Source organism: Furipterus horrens, unplaced genomic scaffold (genome assembly GCF_987537825.1).
Source record: "Furipterus horrens unplaced genomic scaffold, mFurHor1.1.pri manual_scaffold_1, whole genome shotgun sequence".
Lineage (NCBI taxonomy): Eukaryota > Metazoa > Chordata > Mammalia > Chiroptera > Furipteridae > Furipterus > Furipterus horrens.
This window is the reverse complement of record NW_028327171.1, coordinates 119,305,131-119,321,806: the sequence shown is the minus strand read 5'-3', so window position 1 is coordinate 119,321,806 and position 16,676 is coordinate 119,305,131. Positions and strand designations below refer to the sequence as shown.

The following is a 16,676-nucleotide window of genomic DNA, read 5'->3' as shown; positions in this document are numbered from 1 at the left end:
GGTTGGGGATTGGGCGGGGATCCCAAAGCGAACGGGCCAGGGACTCTACGCAACCTAGGCGCCTTGAGCCCTGGGACGGCGCTTGCGTTTCGGCCTGAACCCAGCAGGCGCCTCGACCATAAAAGCGGGGCACGGCCAGAACCCCGTGCCGTAGTTCCCCTATCATCCCGGCCTGGAGCTGGTCCCGGGCCCCGCGGACCGCTCCTCGCGGCGGGTACTCACGGTGGCGGTTAGGCGAAGTGGCGTTGTGGCCGCTCATCGTGGATGGCGCCGGGAGCGGTCGGGCAGGGGCCGAGGGGCCTAGCGGAGAGGTGCGAGGGTCGCACGGGCCTGCTCCTGACCCTCACCAGCCAGAGGAAGCGGCACTTGGGTCACACTCCTCTGCGCAGGCCGAGGGGAGGGGCTCCGGCCCCAGATAGGCAGACTTTTTTTTTTTTTTTTTTTTTTTTTTTTTTTTGGTGCAGACTTGGCTGGTGTGGTTTCCACCCTTTTCTTTCCTTTCCTTTCCTTTCCTTTCCTTTCCTTTCCTTTCCTTTCCTTTCCTTTCCTTTCCTTTCCAGCACATATTCGCTCACTTCTGAACTCTTCCCCGCTTCAACTTTCCTGCGCAAGAACCACATTTTTCTGTGTCTATGCCCGTCTGCAGCTACCAGATACAGAAGTTGTGGTTGAGAATTCCCCTGTGTGGACTGAAAAACTCCCACATGTGACACAAAGGCCTATTCGGACAGTGTCTGGGACTGTGACCAAGTAGGGACAGACAGTCCTGTATTTGAATTTTAGCTGGTGGCTCTGTTACTAAAATGGCCTGGTCTCTCACAGCTGAGGGCATTTGTGGCCAGGAAGAGTTCCTGCCTCGCTGGCCCATCAGGGGCGCTGTCCCAATTCACCGGCTAATGTTTGGCAAAGGCGCTTAGAAAAAACGGATTGCTGGACAAAGGCTGTGTGCTTTATTTGGATCACTTGTCTGAGGCTTCCAGTCAGAGTGAAACTTTGTGAAAAATTCGCTTTACTTAAACAACTAAAGACTCTACTTAGATTTTAACACTCATTAGTTAAATGGAGTGTATCCACATTCCCCACAAAGAATGTAGTGTTAAATGCAGCAGTATATTCTCCTGTCCCCAGAGAAAGGAAGGAGACTTAGACTATGTTGCCCTTGCATTAAATTGCAGCCCCAGGAGACAACCTGTACTTCTCACTTCTGATGTCTGATCTCCCTGCGGGAATTTCCATTGTGGTTTACTCACCAGTCCTCAATGCACCCCCTTCCCTTACCTTCTTCAGTCCTGGGGCACCTTTCCAACTGTCTGCACAAGGTGTTTCTGGTGGGACTACCACCCATGTTGAACACAGTAGAAGGCTGCCCTCTGGAGGTGTGTGGTGCAGACGCCTGCCCAGCTTCACCTGGGTTGGACCAACTCCAGGCATCATAATTAGGACTGCCTGTCTGACACAGTGGGAAAGTGTTCATAATTATCTTTAGTTTTATAATGAAGAACCTCACATTGTTTATCCTTAGTGAAACTTCCGTGCTGGCCATGTGCATGTTGACTTCAAGTGAACTATTTGCAGAATGCCTCTGGCCAGGTTTGGGAGTCTTGGTTTCCTCATCTATCACACGGAGACAAGAACACTCACATTCCAGAGTTTTACAGAGCAATGTCTCTAAAATAACAGTGGGGTAGAAGGGACATTTAATAGAAGCTTGCAATGATTACTGCAATAGTGTTACATTTTGTCTTGTAATACATTTAACTCTGTGTTGGATAACAGTATCCCCTGTGTCAGAGTTTATAAATTAAAAAAAATCAACTATCTGGATTGCAGCTGGAGAGATAGAAGGAAGCCAAGACCCACCATATGACCAAGAGCAAGTCCCCAAGTTGTCACAACTTACTGAGGGACGACTTCTCGGAGGCTCACTTACAGCCTGTTGGCTTTTAGACACAATCATAAGACAGGTTAATAGCACCAAAACATAACAAGGATTCCTTAGACAGAAGAACCCAAAAACCAAATTAACTAACTATACAAGCAAAGTATAAAGCTTGACAAACTATAATGGTCAGATATAAGAGCAAAATAGAATTTACTATACAACCAAAGCATCTGGCTTCCCACCATGAGTGGAGGGTGTTCTGGCACCAGGGCAGTCAGGGAGTGAAGGCTTTGGGGCTCCATCTGGGGTTGTGTCTTCACAGCCTTGTAGCTGGTAACCTTCAGCATTTTACTTAATTTCTCTGAGCCTCATTTTTCTCATTTATGAAATTGGAGCAATCTGCAAAGTTAGGTTATGGTGAGTACTATGTTATATAGTTAATAGTTAATGGGATAATGCAATATCTTACCTAGCACATTAGAGTTAATGATATGATACGGGTCCCCTTCTCCCTTGGGGCACTCTTGGTTTGTAGTAAGGATCTCAGGCTATTCTGAAAAGAAGGTAAATGATGTTTAATGAGTAATTGTTTAGCTAGCAGGGAAATGCTTGATATATTTCAGAAGATTTAATCATGGAAGTGTCTAATTTTACAGAAATGAGGGTTATTTTAAGAAGGTAAAATAATTATATGAAAAATTAAGTTCTATTTCTCTGATATAAGTCACAGAAATGCATTACTAGTGCATCTGTTTGTTGGATATTTATAATGGAGTAGAAAGAACCCAGCTATACTTTTTAACAATAGAACAGTTCTATTTAATTCCCATAAAAAATACCCTCAAAGAGGATATTGTCAAGGCCCATTTTTTAAGGTGAGGAAACTGAGGTTGGAAGCTGTGACAAGAATATGTCCAAAGCTGTGCAACTAGGATTGAGACTCAGCTCTGGCAGGCTCTGTGGTGTGCATACGTCTCTGCTGATATAAGCTGTTGAGCCCTCCAAGGGGTAAGAGGGTGTGGTCCGGTCAGAGGGGAGCTGTCTCTTCCTTTCTAGCACTACAGGGCAGGAGCTGCCCTTTGGAGAAGATCCCTGTCTGCCTTATCCCCACCCCAAACTAACATGTTCAGTGCTGTCCACTTATTGGGAGGCGGCTCTGTCTTCTGGCTGTGAGTTCTTACAGGCTGAGGTGGGCACATTTTATTTGGATTCACTAAAATTTTTGCCCTTCATCAAAGTAATAGATGCTCTTTGTGTAAAAATACTGAGTGGAGAGAAGAAAAAAACAAACCCCCCAAACTGCTCATAATTTCTAGCACATTAAGGTATGTTTATTTCAAGCTGTTTTATGCATTTTGGATATTTGCTTCATAAACTGAGCTTTTACTGAACGTGTGATTTTGAGTGCTGAGTTTTTGTTACCAAACATTATGACACGACCATTTTCCCACATGAAAGTATAAAAGCTCTTTAACTTGTTTTAATTGCTGAGTTGTTCCTTTTCTTTGCTACTTGAATAGTGCTATAATAAACCATGTGAACATAAATATCTGCATTTTATGTTTTTTTCTTAGCTTGTGTTCCAACAAGGGAATTAATGGGTCAAAGGTTAGGACTGTGTTTCAAGCTTGGATATATTCATGGGTGTGTGGCTGCAGAAATTTATGTACTCAACACTCAATGATGAGATGTACTAGCGCACATTTCAGAACCTCTTGCTAGAACTAAGTATTAGATTTTAAATCAATAATAATTATGTAGATGACAAACATTTGAAAGTATTTGAGTTTGATTTTCTTGTTTACCATTAAGTTTAAATATACTATAATAGCATATTTGTAAATTGCATGTTCTTTTAGATGAGCATTTTGTTCATACTATTTCCTCATTCAGAGGATGGTTAATGTTTTTTTTTTTTTTTTACTGATTTACTTGAACTCCTATACACAAAAGACAGAACCACCTTTCCATGGGTATTGCAAACATATTTTTCTTGGGCCTTCTTCCTGTTATTGTGGGTTACTACAGAAACATAGTTTGACTTATCATTCAACAAGTTGAAAGCTTTTCAAAAACTAAATTGTGGCTGTACATATTTTAGAAGGCATGGAGAGAAGCAGCAGGCTGTCACAGGCTGGGAGTGAGGAGGATGAGGCAGGAAATGGGGAAGGGGGTCCAGGGAAGTGCAGAGAGACCATGGCTCAAACCTCACAGCCTTGGCCCAGAGCCTCTGTCCTTCCTGGTAGCACACAGATCTTTCTGAGGAGAATTGTAAGTGAGGAGGTATGAAGGCTGAGAGGCAGTGGACCTAATGTTGCCTGCTAAAACTGAACTGCCAGGTCTTCTTCCCTCTACTTTCCTAAAGGCTGGTTTTCAGCATGTAGGGCTCAGAGGAGTATGCCCAAGGTGGCTAAGACTGGGAGAGCCAGAGCTGCAGCCTGGGCCTCTGACTTACAGTAGCACATCATCCAGGGGACAATCTTTAAGCATCCAGAATGGTCTGCCTCCGGAAGTTACCATACACTTAAGGAAAAAGGAACAACATAGAAACCCAGCAGTAACACCAGGTAGGTGGTCTGGGGTAGTCTGAAGTGACATGGGCAAAATCTCACGCATTGTTGACAGCTGGAGAGCCAACCTGTTATGGACTAGATGAGAAAAGTGAGGAAGCTTCAGGATGAAAAAAGAAAGAGGAAAAGAAAGCAGGAAAGGAAAGGGGAGGGAAGGGGAGAGGAGGGAGAAAGAAAGAAAAGGAAACAAGGAAGAAAGGAAGAAGGAAGGAAGGAAGATACCAGGTATAGGGCTGGTTTGAATCTCAGGCAAAGAAGAGGAGTGAGTCAGGAAAAGTGACACAGCCTATGGGTCAGCCTGAGTAGTTCTGAAACTTTAGAAGCTGTGTGATTTTTCCAACATCCCAGCAGGTGTTGGATTATACAGATAGTGACAATTTCTGGAGCACCTGGAATGTACCAAGCCTGGTGCTATGTTAGGCCCTCCCATGTGTGGTTATTGCCGATGTCACAGCATTGCATTAGAGTGTGCTTTACAGAATAGCTGGTGCTTTGTTTTGTTTGTGTTTTCCCATTCCCCTCTTCTTTACTTTATGAAAAAAAGGAATCTGAGGAGCAGAAAAGTAAAGTAACTGGTCATGCTCACACAGCTACTCAAGTGACAGCGAGAATCTGAATCAGGTTTGTCCAAACCTGAAGCTCTGCTGTGGGGAAGTGCACCCACCTTGGCGTCCCTCCTCTGCAACCTGGTGGCCCTGGTGGATCCCTGAGTCTCTGGTGTTACTGGTCAGCTTGATGAGGCTGCTTATGCTGGACACAAGGAAAGGAGGCAGGAAGTTACTGAGTGAGTTCCAATGTTCCCATCAAGACATACAGAAATGGAAATCTCATTAATTAGAGAGTGAATTACCAACTTCCAGGCAGCCTTATTTGGATCATAGCTCCTTCCTTTTCGGTATAAGTTATTGGTGACAACCTAAACTAAAATTTGCATTTCCAGCTGCTACCAACTGAGCTCTGAGTCCTTTAATGGAAGAAGACAGCTTCCTTCTTAGAGCTTTTGTTGTGGTTTTTAATCCTCTGTTCAAGAGGAGGGATGAAGTTGGGGTATGTAGCTCTATGACACAGAAGGGGGAACTGGAATGGTAATTATGTTTGCCAGACTCTTGCTATGAGCTCCACATATTTTACCTCATTTAGTCCCCAGAATTCATGAGCAAGGAAAGATCAGGAATTGGAATGTGGCCAACATGATTTCTCATTCCTGGCTCACCACTTGCTACTTTGCTTAGTGATTTTGCCGCCAAATATTCTTATGTGCAAAATGGGGTTAATGACATATACATCTGATGTGCTCTGAAGGGGTTGGTACAGGTTCCCCTTGGAGGCTCACTCATTCAGTAAGGTGATAAATACAAAGCCTTCATAGCACTGTAGAAAAACTATAAAATTATCATGTGAAATACACACATACACAGACATATCATGCCATGATAACAACTAGATGTAACTATCGACCTGCGGGCAGGAATGGTCATGCCAATGCCACAGAAACATGGGTTTATTTATTTAGTTTTCTCATGTATAAGTTTCTTCAAATGTATAACTCAAGACAATAGACTCAACATGTTTTGTGGTTTCTGTCTTTCAATAACCCATTACAATTATATTTTAAAGGGATAGATAATGAAAGAAACAAACTCAGTGAAGATGCTCTAAAGGAATGCTTCAGTATGTGTGACATTTTAAGAATTCCGGTAAGCTGAACGGGGTATGGAACACCTCAGCATAGAGGAAGTCCAGGGGAAGCTGCAGGGTAGTCGTGTGTGCACATGTGTGTGTGTGTGCGCGCGTGGGTGCTGCAGGGGATAAGGTGGAGAGGCTAAGCCTGTCAGAGCCACAGGGGTCTGGGCTCAGAAATGACAGGTGGGAGAGTGGGGGTTGGAAATAAGGATGAAGATAAGGAGATTGGCTGAAGATCCATTTGGTGGGAGCAACTCCTCCTCACTTCCCCCCTTTGGGTACAAAATGTCAGGCTAGCCAGAAGCTTGCTTCTAGGCACAAAAATGTGTGGACGGATGTCTCTAAGATAATTAAGAAACTGTGTAAGAGAATAAGGGTGCTAGTTCTGGAAGGAGCCTCTTTCAGTAAAACAGTCTTCTTTCTGGGATTTGGTTGTCAGGAAGCTACCCTTCCATGCACCCTAAAGCAGAGACAATATAATCCAGAAACACAGATCTCTCAGCCAGAGCCCCCTACTCCCCCCGCACCCCACAGAGGAAAGGCTGATCAGAAAACAGATACATTCAGACAACGGAAGAGGAAACCCTTTCCCATCCTTTAGAATAATCAGCAAAGGTTGATAGAAAATTATGTATGACAATCAAGTCACATATAAGAACTAGAACATGGAAGAAAAGAGCCAAGTTGAACAAAAGAATAAACTAAACTCAGTAAAAGAAACAAATAATTAAGAAGAGTACTTAAAAGGAACAATGAAACAAGGCAGAACTTTAATATGCTCAGAGAGTTGAGAAAATATTAAAACCATAAAATCAGACTAGTGTGCTATGAAAAAGAAAAAGCAAATAATAAAAAAGAATTCTTGAAACAATGCAATATCTGAGATGAAAATTCAATTAAATGGTTGAAAGGTAAAGCTAAAGATATTCTCCTGGACTAAGAGCAAAACAAGAGAAAATAGAAGAATAAAATGAAGGATGATATAGAAGGTCCAATGGTCAGCAGAGGTAGCTAGATATTAATAAAGGAAGGGAGCAAAGAGAATCAGACATCAATGAGCCCAATAAACTGGGGAGCTGGATCAAGGAGCCTGCTTCTTAACCAGGAAGTTACAACTTCGCACAGTCCCCAGAGCATCCTTCCCCCTTCAGACCTACTCCCTCGAAGTAGGCAGCAAGAATTATTGCCAGGGCAGGAATAAAACTGCAGGAGCAAGTCGTCTGTGGTGGCATGCCCAATAGAAGTCAAGATGGCTGCAGGGGGCGGTTCTTCTATTATGAGGCATATGCAGTAGAAGCAAAGATGGTGGGCCTAGAGGCCTGTCAGTCAAACCTGGGAAAAGGATCAGATTGGATAAGGGACATAGATGCTGGGAAGATTTAGGAAACAGATTGGTTAGGGGGCAGGCCCAACACTAGCCCATGAAAGACTGAGAAGTTGATTGGTTACTTTCAAAGGGCACCGATTCTTCCCAAGGTACAGATAATATAACTCAAGCTTAAAAAAGCTCTCTACCTCTCTTGCTCAGTGACACACACTTGCCTTGTTTGTTATATTCTCTCTATAGCAACACTAGGGTCTAGCAGGTGCAAGAATGGACCTGCGAAGAGCGCCAGCTGCAGTGCAGCCAGGAACAGATGACACTAGTGGGATGCGGACAGGCATGACCTAAGCTCCTGCATGGCACAGAACTTTTGGACATTGTCCTTTGTACTAGGCTTGATGAGGACAAGACTGGACTTTTTCCAAGGCAGAGATGAGACCTGAGAACCCAGGGAAGTCCTTTGATTTTACTTTTACATTAAAGTTTACTGAGCCTCATCCTCCCACACATGGGTCTCCCGGGACCTTTCCTTGTGACTCTGCGTAAAAGCCCCATTTCCACGGGCAATACAACCACTGTTAATTGGTATTCAGGTTCAAATTAAGCCTATAGAAAACAAAAAATGACTATTGGGATCACTGAACAAACTGCAGGTTTTGATAACATTGACATTTTACAAATCCAGGTCCATGACTAACAAAGGGGGAAGGGAGAGGAGGAGAAATATGGAGGAAAGGTAAAGAACATGGATATTCTCACTTCACACAGAGGGGACTGAGTTGTCAGTGGCGTTAACAGTGTCTGTCCTAAGCATCTTTCTAAGAGTTACAAAGACAATCAACTGGGAGAAGAAACAAATATAATAAAATTCTCTAACATTAGGAGAAAGAGGGGAACAGGAGTGGGAAGTGGTGTCAAATGCTAATGCACTATGATTTATTGTGAAGTTGAATTAGTCGAGACCCTGTAGTAACAATGATAACGCAATCAAAAGGGATGAAAGTATAGTTTAGAGGGGCTGTACCTGGCATCCCAGGATAAGCACCATGCTCAGGTATTAAAGAGAAGGGGACAAACAGGTTATGAGAGCTGGACCTTGGCAGGCCCCAGTGTGGGGGCCTCCTGACTGTTGTTGCTTTAGAGGAACATGGCCCGCAGAGCCACAGAGGAAGGGCAGCAGCAGGATGCTCTGTGGAGTGCTTAACCCGTTTCTCTCTCCATCTGTCTTGTGCTAGGGGCTTCTGTGGCCCTAAGTGGACACTGCTGATGAGGCCCTTATCAGGTGAAATAAATGAAGAGTGACTGGCAGGGGAAGTCAGGACACATCATTAGCAAGTCAAAAACTAAAATATCAAAAAGACCTCTGTCTTGGCCAGGTGACTCAGTTGGTTGGAGTGTCATCCTGTACCGGAAGGTTGCAGGTTCGATTCCCTGTCAGGGCACTTGCTTAGATTGTGGGATTGATCCCCAGTCAGGCATGTACAGGAGGCAACTGATTAATGTTTCTCATATCGATGTTTCTCTCTCTCTCTGTTCTCTCTCTAAAATCAATAAACATATCCTCCTCAGGTGAGGATTTAAAACAAACAAAAAAAAAGTACCTCAGCTGTCTGTGAAAACGGACTTGACTTAGGAAGATGAAATTTAGCAGTAATATATTTAAGTCCCTGACTTCGTTTCAAAACAATACACATGGACAGTACCAAGGAGAAATAACTGAGCTTAGTCCTCAGTCTCAGCTCTGACTATAGGATAATTTATGGGGTATGTTTCAAGGGTAGTGTCTCAGTGTCTATGATCTTGTAAGACTGGCTCTGAGCACCTCCCCCAGGCAATTCCAGCTGAAGCTCTAAGTAGAAATAATACCTTGCCTTCTCCTGGTGTACCATCCAGAATACTGCTGTTGTGCATTCTTAACTCTTCAGCCATCATGCAAAGTTCAAGCTTCTTAGTCCCTTCATCCTACCCAGCTCTTAAGTCCTTACTTGGAGTCTATTGCCCATTCCTCCAGACTTTCCAAACCTTTCCACAGGTGCTCCAAAACTCACAGTCCTACCAGCAGATTTCTCTGTATTCTGTAATTTCTGTTAAATATTACTTCCATGTTCTTGCTCTTCAAAGAATCTTGCCTTTCTTAGTGACATTCCTTCCTCTTCAGGCCTCTCAAGTGCAGATTTTTTTTGTTTGAATTATTGTTTGTTTGTATGTCTATGTCTACATTGACATCAACCTCTATGTACCTCACACACTATTCAGGAGCAGAAAATTTGCTGGATTATAATAAAGCAAGCCATTCAAGTTTATTAGGTGATATCAAATTGTTTTTCAAAGGCCAATTTCCATCGCCACCAGTGGTGTATGGAATTCTTGATACTGTACACCTTCCAAACACTTGATACTTTTGAGTCTTTTAAATTTACTTCTCTTTGTTGTCAAGTATTTCATTGTACTCTTAATCGATAAATAGAAATAATATATAAATTGACAAAATGACTAGTGAGGCTGAGCACCTTAAGAAACTAGAAAGTTCTCATGGGAAATTAGATGGGCTGCTAGAACTGACATGACAGCTATCTTTGGTCTGGAATTAGTGGCATAGGAATAGGTATTTTCTCTCTTTGATCGGTATCTTTCTCATATGTAATGCAGGCATAGCAACTCTCACCTTACAGATTTATGGTGAAAATTTAAAATAGTGTATAAAGTGGCTGGGACATAGAAGGTACTCAGTAAGTGGTGACTCATTTTCTTATTATCTTTACCCATCAGGGGTTAACTTCTGAACATTAACTCAGAATGACACCCTGTAATAACTTGTATTATCATCCAACAAATGGTTACTCTTTTCTTCCCCAGGACGAAGCCAGTTTAGGGCCCTACTCTATGGAGTTGGCTTAGCCATGAGATTTGTTTTGGGCAGTGGAATGTGTGTGGATATGACCTCAGCCCCATATCAACAGAGGCTGGAATGTGCTTTCGTGGTTTGGCTTGGCCTCTTGGCCTCCAGCCGTCCACTATGGGAAGAGCATGCCCCAGGAAGCTGCACTGCTGGAAGGCTCACTGGTTCTCACTGTCCACCTCGAAGCTTTGATTCAGCATTGAGGATTGTTGGCAATGATGGTCTGAAACACATCAGGATTTTATTAAACATGGCACAATAAAAAATAATAAACATGAAGTGGATTTTATTATTGGATAAGACTTAATATGACAGTAAGCAGATACTCTGTTTTCATCCCTGAGTCTGTTAGTGTTTGCTTTTTCAGAAACATGAAACAATAAGTACAAAACATATTTCTGCTTTGAAAGAAAAATAAAAACAGCTAAAGAAAACAGCACCATTTTAATTATAGTTTTCCCTGTACTGGTGAAGCTTAAAGGGTGGAAATAAAATCCACAAAACTGGAATCATAAAGGATGGAAAATAGCTAGATCAGAATATAGAAATTTTTGCAGGACCATAAACTTTAGACATTCTCTAGCGAAACCCTCTTATCTACATATGATAGGAAATGGTTAGTCTTAGATATGAGCTAGTCACTTATCTTCCCATCCACCCACCCACTTACCTTCATTTATCTATTCATGGATCCAACCATTCATTTATTTAATAGCCACTTACTATTTGTCCATTGTGAGCCAGACATTCTGCTAGGTATGGAGGATGCAGAGAAGAATCAGATATAGAATTACCATCAAGAAGAGCAAAGACAAGCATGGAAGAGAAACACTGGGTAGAAAATCCCTCCATAGTGCTGTAGATGCTGCCTTGATGTCTGGGCAGGACTCTTTTTCTGGGAGGCTGGAGCAGAATGCACAGCGTTTCCACTCAGTGTCAAGACCCTGAGAGACAGAGACAAGTCTAAGTCTTATAGTTCTTCCTTCAGCCCATAGAATTTGGCACAGTAGAGCATACACAGAGGTGCAAGGTAATTGAAAGTAACGGTGTGAAGTTATCAAAATCTTTTCCCATGGTTATCATATTTTAAGGGCCTGGCCTGCTTAGCCCTATGGCTTTATGTACCTGGTTCCATATCATAGCCCCTTGACCCACCTGGGCAACACTTTCTGATCTATACCTGGTCTCCTCCATTTAGTAATTTAGAAAAAGCCTCTTCTACATAGTGTTTAAGGCAAAAGCAAGCATGATTTGCCTTTTTAACTTTAGTTTCTGACATTAGCTACCATTCACACTGGGATATATCTTTTGACTCAATGTCATTTTGAGAATTATTTCAGTTAATACATGTAAAGCATTAATAATAACTGTCAACAAATGTTGATATTATTATTAGCTAATATATCTGCATTGGCTTTTATGAAAATTTCTGAATGACAGAGTCTTACCACTGGAATTGCTGAATCAAAGAGTAGATAAATTTGAAATAAATAGATACCTGGCAATTAAAAATTTTCATTCCCACTTCCATAAGGTAGAAAAGACTCTGTTTTATCACCATAGATCAATGATGTACTGTTTTGATTTTTAATTTTAGTGCAATGTATAAAATAACATCATATTAGCAAATATGTTTTTCCATGCAGTTGGTTCCCTTTTCATTTTGCTGATGTTTTCTTTAGCCATGCAGAAGCTTTTTAACTTGATGTTGTCCTATTTGTTTATTCTTTCCTTTTATATCCCTTGCCCTAGAAGATACATTGGTGAAGATATTGCTGCATGGGATGTCTGAAATTTTGTTTGCCAATGATACCCCAGACAAGAGTCTGATCTCCAAAGTATATAAATAACTCATATGACTCGACACCAGGAACACAAACAATCCAATTAAAAAGTGGGCAAAGGACCTGAATAGACACTTCTCCAAGGAGGACATACAAAGGGCCAGCCCATAGATATATGAAAAGACGTTCAACATCATTAGCAATCAGAGAGATGTAAATTAAAACCATAATGAGATACCACCTTACACTGGTTGGAATGCCTATCATTAACAAATCAACAAACAACAAGTGCTGGAGAGGATGTGGAGAAAAGGGAACTCTAGTGCACCGTTGGTGGGAATGCAGACTGGTGCAACCACTGTAGACAACAGTTTGGAATTTCCTCAAAAAACTAAACATGGAAGTGCCTTTTGATCCAGTGATCCCACTGCTGGGATAATACTCTAAGAATCCTGAAACACCAATTCGAAAGAACCTATGCACTGCAATGTTCATAGCAGTGCTATTTAGAGTAGGTAAATGCTGGAAACAGCCTACATGCCCATCAGTGGATAAGTGGATCAAAAAACTGTGGTACATTTAGACAACGGAATACTATGCAGCAGAAAGAAAAAAGGAACTTCTACCATTTGCAACAACATGGATGGAACTAGAAAGAATTATGCTTAGCGAAATAAGCCAGACAATGAAAGAAAAATACCATATGATATCACCTGATACAGGAGACTAATACACAACTCAAACAAATGAATGAAATTGAACAAGGAACAGAGTAAGTTATCTGGGGAGGGAGAGAAGGGGTGTAAATAGGGGAGGGGTTTAGTAAAAGAACTAGTACAAATAACCCTTGTACATATACAACGGGGTGGGGATTGACTGTGGGAGAAGGTGTGGGCTGGGGTGGGGGGAAACAATGAGAGAAAAAGTGGGACAACTGTAATAGAAAAACAATAAAAATAAAATTAAAAAAAAAGAAAGAAAGAAAGAAAGAAGGAACTCCTACCTTTCGTGACAGCTTGGATGGAATTGGATAGTATTATGCTAAGTGAAGCCAGTCAGTTAAAAATGAATACCATACGATCTCACCTATAAGTGGAACCTAATGAACAAAACAAATGAGCAAAATAGGACCAGAGACATGGAAATGAGGAACAAACTGACAGTGACCAGAGGGGGTGGGGGGCGGGGGTGTAGGGAATAATGGGGGGAAGAAGGGTAAGGGTCTAGTCAAGGAACAAGTGTAAAGGACCCATGGACATGGACACCACGGTGGAAATTGACTGTGGCAGCAGGGGGTGGGTGGGGAAGAGGAGAGCAATGGGAGAAAAATTGGGACAACTGTAATCGAACAACAATAAATTTTAAAAAAATTAAAAAAACAAATTGACTAGTATGGAAGAAAAAAATAGAATCTTATCATTATTTTAATTTGCATTTTCTTGATTAAACATGAGCCTGCATATCAGATCCATTCTTGTATAGCATATTTGTGCTTTTGTTTTGTTTTGAATTGAGTGTTTATATCCTTTGCTCATTTTCCTTTGTGGTGATTCTCTCTAGTCTTATTAATTTGTCACAACTCTTTATATGTTTTTAATAACTATATTACCATAAAGTTGTATAGTTAACATTTGTGCACTTTACTGTATGTCAGTTATAATTCTGTTAAACATTTTTGAAATAATTAGAAAACACAAACAGACCCACAGAAAATAGTTATTGGATTTAGTAGATATAAACTCTATAATAATATGTTCAAGGAATTAGTTTAAAAATACAGAGAATTTTTATCAGGAAGCGATAACAAATATTCTACAAACATTCTAGAAATAAAAATACAATAACCTCTATTAATTAAGAACTAGAACTAAATAGATGACTTTCACAGTAGAGTGGACAAACTAACAACATAATTTTAAGCTGGAAATCAGGTCAGTAGAAAATGAATAGATGAGCATGGAGTGATAAAAAGATTCAAACAACAATTTTTCCCAAATGGCAAAAGACATCATGTCACAGTTTCGACAATTGCTAATTCTGAAGAAGAGAGAGAGAGAGAGGGAGAGAGAGAGAGAGAGAGAGAATCTTAAAGGCAGCTAGAAAAAAGTACAGTTCACATTCAAAGGAGCAGTTATTAGACTGAAAATTGACATTTTTTTTCCTTTTCGAGTTAGAATTAAACTAGATTTCTTTTCTCCAGAAAAATAATATAAAGCTATTTCTTTTTTTTCCCCCCTTTAATTTTTTGGTTTTTCAATTACCGTTGTCCCATTTTTCCCCCATTGCTCCCCCCCACCCAACCCACCCCTTCTCCCGCAATCATATCCCTCCCAGTTGCCCATGCCCATAAGTCATTTATACACATTCCTTGACTAAATCCTTCCCTTACTTATCCCTCTTCTCTCCCTCTCCCCTCCCTCCTATTGACTGCTATTCTACTCTTTGTCCTATTTAGTTCGTTTGTTTGTGTTCTTTAATTTCCTGTATTAGGTGATATCATATGGTATTTTTCTTTCTTTGCCTGGCTTATTTCACTAAGCATAATTCTCTTTAGGTCCATCCATGTTGTCGCAAATGGCAGGAGTTTCTTCTTTCTTTCTGCTACATAGCATTCCATTGTGTAAATATACCACAGTTTTTTGATCCGCTCATCTACAGATGGGCACTTAGGCTGTTTCCAGCACTTGGCTATTGTAAACAGGGCTGCTATGAACATAGGGGTGCATAAGTTCTTTTGAATTAGTGTTTTAGGATTTTTCGGGTACAGTTCTAGCAGAGGAATCGCTGGTTCAAAAGGCAGTTCCATTTCTAGTTTTTTGAGGTAATTCCATACGGTTTTCCATAGTAGCTGCACCAGTCTGCATTCCCACCAACAGTGCAGTAGGGTTCCCATTTCTCCACATCCTCGCCAGCACTTGTTGTTTGTTGATTGGTTGATGATGGCCGTTCTGACTGGTGTGAGGTGGTATCTCATTGTGGTTTTTATTTGCATCTCTCTGATGGCTAGTGATGTTGAGCATTCTTTCATGTGTCTAGGGACCCTCTGTATATCTTCCTTGGAGAAGTGTTTGTTCAGGTCCTTTGCCCATTTTTTAATTGGGCTTTTTGTCTTTTTTGGTGTTGAGATGTGTAATTTATTTATATATTTTAGAGATCAATCCCTTGTCTGAGGTATCACTGGCAAATATATTTTCCCATATGGTTGGTTCCCTTTTCATCTTGCTGATGCTTTCTTTTGCTGAGCAGAACTCTTTAGAGTTTGATGTAGTCCCATTTGTTTATTCTTTCCTTTATTTTCCTTGCCTTAGGAGATGTATCAGTGAAAATATTGTTACGTGGGATATCTGAAACTTTCCTGCCTATGTTTTCCTCTAAGACTTTTATGATGTCACGGCTTACTTATAACTCTCTGATCCACCTTTAGTTTATTCTGGTGTGTGGGGTAAGTTGGTGGTCTAGTTTCATTTTTTTGCATGTCCCTGCCCAGTTCTCCCAGCACCATTTGTTGAAGAGGCTCTTCTCATTCCATTTTATGTTTCTCCCCCATTTGTTGAATATTAGTTGACCATAGAGGCCTGGGTTTATTTCTGGGCTCTCTGTTCTGTTCCATTGATCTATATGTCCGTTCTTATGCCAGTACCAGGCTGTTTTGATCACAGTGACCTTGTAGTATAGTTTGATGTCAGGTATTGTGATTCCTCCTATTGCGTTCTTTTGTCTCAAGATTTCTGTGGCTATTCGGGCTTTTTTTGGTTCCATATAAATTTTTGAAGTATTTGTTCTAGGTCTGTGAAATACATTGCTGGTATTTTAATAGGGATTGCATTGAATCTATATATTGCTTTGGGTAATATGGACATTTTAATGATGTTGATTCTTCCCATCCATGAACATGGTATGTGCTTCCATTTATTTGTATCTTCCTTAATTTCTTTCTCCAGGTTTATGTAGTTTTCCGAGTACAGGTCTTTTAACTCTTTGGTTCAATTTATTCCTAGGTATTTTATTATTCTGGTTGCTATAGTAAATGGGATTTTTTTTTCTAGTTTCTATCTCTGATATTTTATTGTTGGTGTATAGAAATGCCTTCAATTTCTGAATATTGATTTTGTAAACTGCTATTTTGCCAAATTCACTTATTAGGTCGAGTAGTTTTTTCATGAAGTCGATAGGATTTTTTATATATACTATCGTGTCATCTGCGAATAGTGACAGGTTTACTTCCTTTTTTCAAATTTGGATGCCTTTTATTTCTTTTTCTTGTCTGATTGCTGTGGCTAGAACGTCCAACTCTATGTTGAATAGGAGTGGAGATAGGGGACATCCTTGTGTTGTTCCTTATCTCAGGGGGAATGGTTTTAGTTTTTGTCCATTGAGTATGATGTTGGATTTGGGTTTCTCATATATGGCCTTTATTATGTTGAGGTATGCTCCCTCTATTCTCATTTGGCTGAGTGTTTTCATCATAAGTGGGTGTTCTACTTTATCGAATGCTCTTTCAGAACTTATTGACATAATCATGTGGTTTTTGTCT

General features: G+C 40.9%; 1 protein-coding gene across 2 annotated transcripts in view; it reads right to left on the bottom strand.

The window, feature by feature from the left end:
* The window catches only part of GYPC (glycophorin C (Gerbich blood group)), a 43,664-nt gene extending 43,224 nt beyond the window's left edge, over positions 1-440 (bottom strand). For both annotated transcript variants that reach the window (XM_090279116.1, XM_090279120.1), the window contains exon 1: positions 223-440. In XM_090279116.1, the coding sequence (XP_090135242.1) occupies positions 223-259 (37 nt within the window). In that variant the 5' untranslated portion in view covers positions 260-440. The remainder of the gene's footprint in view (positions 1-222) is intronic.
* Positions 441-16,676: the final 16,236 nt, after the last annotated feature.